This window comes from Charadrius vociferus, unplaced genomic scaffold, assembly GCF_000708025.1.
Source record: "Charadrius vociferus isolate BGI_N301 unplaced genomic scaffold, ASM70802v2 scaffold39, whole genome shotgun sequence".
Lineage (NCBI taxonomy): Eukaryota > Metazoa > Chordata > Aves > Charadriiformes > Charadriidae > Charadrius > Charadrius vociferus.
This window is the reverse complement of record NW_009650188.1, coordinates 2,829,430-2,836,379: the sequence shown is the minus strand read 5'-3', so window position 1 is coordinate 2,836,379 and position 6,950 is coordinate 2,829,430. Positions and strand designations below refer to the sequence as shown.

General features: G+C 58.2%; 1 protein-coding gene across 1 annotated transcript; it reads left to right on the top strand.

Annotated features, from left to right (window-relative positions):
- Positions 1–6: 6 nt before the first annotated feature.
- On the top strand, positions 7–5,017 carry METTL13 (methyltransferase like 13). Its single transcript, XM_009892903.1, has 8 exons — positions 7–39; positions 440–1,187; positions 1,896–2,095; positions 2,722–2,917; positions 3,150–3,293; positions 3,499–3,711; positions 4,096–4,227; positions 4,731–5,017. Exons 2-8 carry the CDS (start codon positions 482–484, stop codon positions 5,015–5,017), a joined length of 1,878 nt encoding a protein of 625 aa, XP_009891205.1. The 5' UTR covers positions 7–39; positions 440–481.
- The last annotated feature ends 1,933 nt before the right edge of the window (positions 5,018–6,950 follow it).

Genomic DNA, 6,950 nt, shown 5'->3' with positions numbered 1-6,950 from the left:
TGCCCCGTCCTGCACAAGTACGTCCGGCCCCGCGACAAGGTGAGCACCGGTCTGGAACCCAGCGCCCTGTGCCGGGCTCTGCGCCGCCGTGTCCCGGTTTAAACCGCTATTGTGCGCAGACACATAAGACGCGAAGACTCGGGTGTGCTGTAGCAATAGAGCAGGAGAGACCCACGGGTTGCGCTAGTATGGGGAGCTCTGGGGGTTAAGACACCCAGATGATCCCAAAAAGAGATGCAGCATGTGCATCGCTTCTGTGCCCGTGTGGCTTTTCTATATGGATATGTTTTCTCGGGGCCCTAGAGAGTGGGTTTGCAGGTGCTGTGGGCATGGTTTTCACAGAAGCCTCGTGGCTGTGGCTGATACTTGATTGTAAAATGCTTTGGGACGCATTTCCAGGGCATTCTCACCATCATGCTGCTCTTGTGCCACTCCCCAGGTTCTGGTGGTGGGCTGTGGGAACTCGGAGCTGAGCGAGCAGATGTACGACATGGGGATGTGCGAGGACATTGTGAACATCGACATCAGTGATACTGTGATCCGTCAGATGCAAGAGCGGAGTGGGAGCAAGAGGCCAAAGATGAGCTACCTGCTGATGGACATGCTTCAGATGGACTTCCCTGACACCCACTTCCAGGTGGTCCTGGACAAAGGCACGCTGGATGCCATCCTCACCGATGAGGAGGAGGCCACTCTAGCCAAGGTGGACAAGATGTTTGCCGAGATCAGCCGAGTCCTGCAGGTAGGAGGGCGCTACCTATGTATCTCCTTGGCTCAAGCCCATGTGCTGAAGAAAGCAGTGGAATACTTCTCCCAGGAAGGCTGGGTTGTCCGTGTCCATCAGGTGGCCAGCAGCGGGGACAAGCAGCAGTTTGTGCTACCAGTCTTTGTCTATGTCATGACAAAGTTCAGGAAGATCCCTGGCTCGACACAGCAGATCCTGGAGATCTGCCCCGAGGAGCAGGACAAGCCGATGCGGGTGGAGAGCGCAGAGCAGCTGGTGGCGGCAGTGAAGGACAGGCAGCATTACGCCCTGCTCTGCAGCCAGCTGAGCAAAGCTCCTTGTGGGGAGCAGGTTTCCCTGGATCTGTGTGACAAAGAGTGCGGAAGGCCTCGCTACACACTGCATGTTGTCGACAGCCCCTCGGTGAAACCTTCCCGGGACAATCGCTTTGCCATCTTCATCAGTGAGTACAGCTTCTCCTGGCTGCAATGAGATGGTCCTCTGGGGAGGAGCTGCTGAAATCAGGGCTGGAGAGGGAAATAATCTGCCTATGAGGAGTTCAGTTGATGTTTTAGTCCTGGATTTGTGGTGGGACATGTGTTTGCCTGGTTGTGCAAGCAAAGATCTGGCACAGAGCTTGCTGGCTGAGTGGATGCCTCTCTGGCAGCAAAGGGACGCTGCTGGCCCTGCTTCCGAGGTGGTGATTCCTGCTTTGATGCTGGTGGCAGCCACCGTAGCATGTCATTGCATAAAGTGAGAGCACAGCGGATGCAGCCGGAAAGGCATCGCTGGTCTGTGTGGGTGTCCTGACTTGCCAGGGCCAGGCTGCTCGGGGCTGTGCTTTGCTTTTGCACTTGCACCTCATAAAGACACCATCGGGCTCTGCCAGCAGTGCTATTCCCTCCCTGCGTGCCTGCAAAGCTGGGGCTTAGCACAGCCTGGAGATGGCTCGTGAGGTTGTTGGACGCCCCCTTCTTATGAGATACGGCTTTTCCAGCCTCCTCCATGAGCCTGCCCAAAACAAGGAAGGTCCTGGCTCTCTTGATGGCTCTAGGCATGCAGTGGTACCTCCTCGTGATGTCTTGCCATTCCCTGCAGCTCCTCTCTCAGAGGCAGGGGTGGTTGCTTGGGGACTGAGACTGCCCCAGGCTGATGGCAGCCCCTTCTGCAGTTCCGCAGGGCAGAGAAACCGAGTGGCTCTTTGGGACGGAGGAAGGGCGGAGGCAGCTGGCCGCCAGCGCGGGCTTCGGGCGCCTGGTCACCGTGGCCCTGCACAGGGAGCAGCACTACGAGGGCATGGCGGGCATCCAGACGGAGCTGTCAGGGAAGGTGATGGAGCTGGCCCCGCCGGGCCTCCCTGCCCGGCAGCAGGTGAGCCCTGCTGTCCAGCCCCCTTGCTTGGCTTCCACAAAACCCAGGCCAGGCTGGCTCTCTGCCTGCAGCGAGCCCCTCTTCTCTGAGGGAGACCAAGCTGCAATGTGTGAGCTGGCTGCTTTGGCAAGGAGGAGGCTGGCCTCAGGTCTAGCTCCTTTGGTTTTTCCCTCTAGCTAGCTGCCTTCGCTTGGAGGCAGGATTTGAGGTGCCTGGGTGGCGGGATTCAGTGTCAAGTCCTTGCCCTCCCAAACCCAGCATCCCAAGAAAAACAGGCATCCTGAAACCCTGAGAGCATCTGGCCCCTTCTTAATCCTGGCTTTAACTTCTCCTGCCCTTTCTGTCTCCTCTTTCCTGCCCCAAATCCCCAAAACTGAGGTCTTGCAAGAAGTATTGGGGTGTTTGCTCGCTGTACCACAGCACATGTGTACTGGGGGGGGAGGGGCGGAGCCTTGTGTCCCATGCACTGGTCCCCAGCTGCCCTGTGGCTGCCTACAGCACATCCCACTGCTCCTGTGATATGTCTGCCTCATCCCAGCTCTTTAGCTGTGGTCAGGACAGCGGGAATGCTAGGATCTGTTCCTGTAGCCTTTCCTTTCTTGCACTGGTCCCCGTGCTCCCTGCAGGTGCCCTTTCTGTCTGTGGGAGGGGACATCGGGGTGCGGACAGTGCGGCACTGTGACACCAGCCCCCTGAGTGGGGAGTACGTAGTGGAGGACGTGAAGGGGGACGGCACCTGCTACTTCCGACGCCTCATCTTCCTCCGCAACAGGAATGTGGTGCAGTCGGAGGCTCGGCTTCTGTCCCCTGTGACTCTCCCAGGTATGTGGGGTAGCTGGGAAGGGGTAGGGGCAGGGGCAGAGTGTGAGAGTGATATGGGAGGGAGGTAAAAGTCCTGCTGGGACCTGCCTACCTTGTCCTAGGGTGGCCCTGGAAGTGTTTTTGCGCTCTGCTGCCTGCCCCATTGGTGAGATAGGGGCTGGGGGCAGCTAGTCCTCAGAAAGCATCCTTGTCTGCTGCCTTGCCTTACCAGCTGATGCCTCCTGTTGTTCAGGCCAGAAGAAACGGAGGAAGGACAAGAAGAAACCCAGCCCCGCTGAGCCACCCACAACCATTGACAAGAGCTACCTGTGCTGTGAGCACCACAAGGCCATGGTGGCAGGGCTCTGCCTGCTGGGGGGCCCTGACCCCCTCCCAGGTGACGAAGCCGGTGGTGGGAGGCTGTGCCCAAGGCAGGCATGGGGCAGGTGTGTTGCTGTCCCCACGCTCCAGCTCCTTGGAGAAGGGCTTTTCTGGCTGGGGCATCCAATGTGCCCTTCCCAAACTGATTTGGGCAGGGGGGTGGGAAGAGTGGTGTAAGCATGGTCATCCCAGCAGCTCACCCAGGTGCTCTCTGTTGGCAGGAACCCTGCTGGCAGTGCTGGTGGTGGGGCTCGGTGGGGGCTGCCGGCCCCTCTTCATCCATGACTACTTCTCGCAGGCCCAAGTGGCCGTGGTGGAGATTGACCCCTCCATGTTGGAGGTGGCCACGTGCTGGTTCGGTTTCTGTCAGGGCGACCGGATGCAGGTGCACATCTCCGATGGCCTGGACTATGTGACCAAGCTGGCGACTGAAGGTACTGTCTCGCGGAGCATCCCAGGTGCCCCATCGAGCTCAGTGGGTGATGTGCTGGGGTGTGGAGTCTTGAGTTGCTTTTACCCTCTGCTTCCAATCCCTACCCATCTTCTGTCATGTGTCATGAGCTCCAGCCTCGCCAGGTTTCTGCAGCTGACAGGCCTGTCCTTGCTAATGTGTGCAGGTGACGTTAGATTTGCTGCCTCCCCCAGCGCCAAGGGCTGCTGCTGGGGGTTTCATTTGGAAAGAGAAACCCTGGGTGAGAGAGTAGCACCTGTAACATGGCAGAGGGCATGTCTTAACCAGCCCATTTGTTGCTTCCCGGCTGTGCGTGGGGCTCGTCTCTGTCCCACGGGATAATGAGGCTCTGCACTCCCTCCTGCAGCCCCAGCCCAGTACGATGCCATCATGTTTGATGTGGACAGCAAAGACCTCACGGTGGGGATGAGCTGCCCGCCCCCGGCCTTCGTGGAAAAGACCTTTCTGCAGAAAGTTAAAACCATCCTCAAGCCAGAAGGTAGGAGGGGAAATCTGGTGGTGTCCCTGTGGCCGGGCTGGCTGGTCCCGTGGGGTGTTTGAGTCATGGGGCCACTGTTTTTCATGCTGGAAAATCACGGCTGCGGCCAGGATTGCTGCATGGCATCCGCTGCTCCTGGCTGGTCCCAGATCCGGTTGTTTCAGTGGGTGTTGTGAAAGCAGGGTGTAGCAGGTGGCCCACAATGCTACTGTGTCAGGCAGGCTGAGACATACCCGGGGGGGGGGAAGGGGGGGCAAAGAAAGGTTGCGGGAAGGCAGAGGGTGTAGGCGGTATCTGGGAACAGATTGCATGGCAGCCTACAACCTGTGTGGTGTCAGGGATTGGGAGCTGGGCCAAGGGCACTGGGGGGATGCCGGTACTCGTTGTGCTGCTGCGGCGGAGCTATTTGCACCAGGGTGGCACCAATTAAGCTGTGTTCCTGCAGAGAGCAGGACAGTGTGCACGGGCTGGTCCAAACTCCCACCTCTCTTGCCCTGCTGCAGGAGTCTTCGTGCTCAACTTGGTTTGCCGTGATGCCCGGCTGAAGGAGTCTGTCCTGGCCACCCTCAAGGAGGTCTTCCCACTGCTTTACACACGCCGCATTGAAGGGGAGATCAACGAGATCCTGTTCTGCCAGCCCAGCCCCGAGGGCCGTCGGGACCCCACAGAGCTGGCTGCAGGTGCCCGGGTGCTGGAGGGGGACCTGCGGCAGCCTGGGCGCCCCTGGGACAGCTCGTACGTGCTGGCGGACATGCTGCAGGCTGTAAAGATCCTCTGTGAGGGGCCTTGATGCTGCTTGAATGAGAGAGGTGACCCTGTGTGGGTGCTTTGGCTCCACAGTGGAGGGGTGCCCATGGCTGTGATTGCCACCCCCAGGGAGCTGGTGGTGGCCTGGGTCTGCCTGAAGGACAGGACTGGTGTGGAGAGGTGTTCCCTGTAGCGTGGCTCCCTGGGAAGGGTCTGGGACAGTGGGAGGCTGTACAGCCCAAGGGGCAGCGTTGAGGTGGTGAGGGGAGGAAGGTGCTGCGGGTCTGGCGGGACTGTGTGTTTGAGTCTGTCCCCATTGCTTTCCCATTGTGGAAAAAGTATCCCTTCAACCATCCCCTTCCCTTCCACCACAGATGGCTCATTCCCTCTGATGCTGCCTCTCCCTATATCTCCAGCATCCCTGGTCACTGGTGTCTGTGCAAAGCCCCAGCCTTGCCCCAAGCCTGGTTGTGGATGTGTGGGTGGGCTGAGAGCTGTGAAAATAAAGTTCTCAGGGCTGCCCCAAGGCCCATGGTGCTTTGCTAGGCTTATTTCTGGAGCTCCCAGCACCCCTGGAAAAGGTACAGTTACTTCCACTCCTGAAGGGCATGTCCTGGGGGCAGGCAGCTGCCCCTTGTACCCCACTGCTCTCTCCCTACTTGCCTTCCCCAGACTGGACCTCACTACGTGCCCGTTCCTCCTCTGTGTTTCTTCAGCCATCACTACTGTAAACTGGGACCTGTAACCCCTGGGGCTCCCAACCCTCCTTCTCCCCCCTGCCCAGATGCGGGCTCGGGTCCTTGGGCATACCAACCCACTTGCCCAGCTGGGGCAGGTCAGCCGTCCTGCAGGACAAAAAGGCAGCAAGGAAACATCCATTGGGGTGTTCCCATGGCACCCTATTCCTGCACAGGTGGCTCATTTTGTCTCTCCAGTGGGTTTCAAAACCTGGTTCTTCCCTGCAAAGGTTTAGCTGAAGAACTGACCCATGGGTCCTGGCTGGTTACAGAGCAGCTGACTCTCTGGTGTGCCCTCGTTCATCAGGAGTCATATTTGGGGGGCTTGTCTTTCTCCCCTGCAACAACTGGTACCAACATGAATCTAAGACGTTGTGTCAAAGTGACCGATTTGCAGCCATCAAGGTGGCAACGTGCTTGGGCATCATGATGCTTTGCCATTGATCTTGCACCCTCACCCCTTGCTCACTTCTGCCGCTGGTACCCTGAGCAAGGACGTCTTTCTGGCAGCTGCTTCCTAAAGCAAACCCTCCCCAGCCACCTTTCCACAGTCCAGGGTGGTAATAACACACCAGAAGCAGCTCTGGGAGGGATCCGATACAGCCATTAGAATGGAGGCAACAGCAGCTTCATCTCAGCATCACTGCCAAAACCATCTTGCCAGCTTTGCAGCTCGTGCACCCTGTCCCACCAGGGTGTTGGTGGGCTGCTGCTCATCATCATGTCCTTCCTCAGTAGGACCCAGCTCTCCACCACCTGCAGGAAATCCAGCTTTGTTTAGAAAGCCAAGTGAGAGGGCATGTGAGCCTTATGGGGGCCATGGAAAGTGCACCCCAAGGGCTCTCAGCACTTGAACTTGTGGGGACCATGCAGGAGATAGGGGGCTGTTTGTGCCCAAGAGGCACTACAGCAGCTGTACCAGCAGAAAGTCTGTCCCTCCAATTAGTGCCTGTTACTAAATTTTAATTTGACAACAGGCTCTGCTTTGGAAACTGCTCTGTTCAGACCGCTTCTCTGATGCTCCCTGCCTTATTCCCCTTCACAGAGGGACAAATCAGTGCCCTACTTTCTCCCTGGTCTGGCCCGCTTCTATGCAAAGGGAGCAGATGCTTTTTTTAAGTAAGTGCTTTTGATGGTTCCCAGGCGCTGGAGGGTGGGGCTGGCCTGTTCCCTGACTCAGATAAAGGATGGCAGCGTGGGCGCGTGCCCTCGGTACGTTGCTTACCGCCTAGTCCCTCC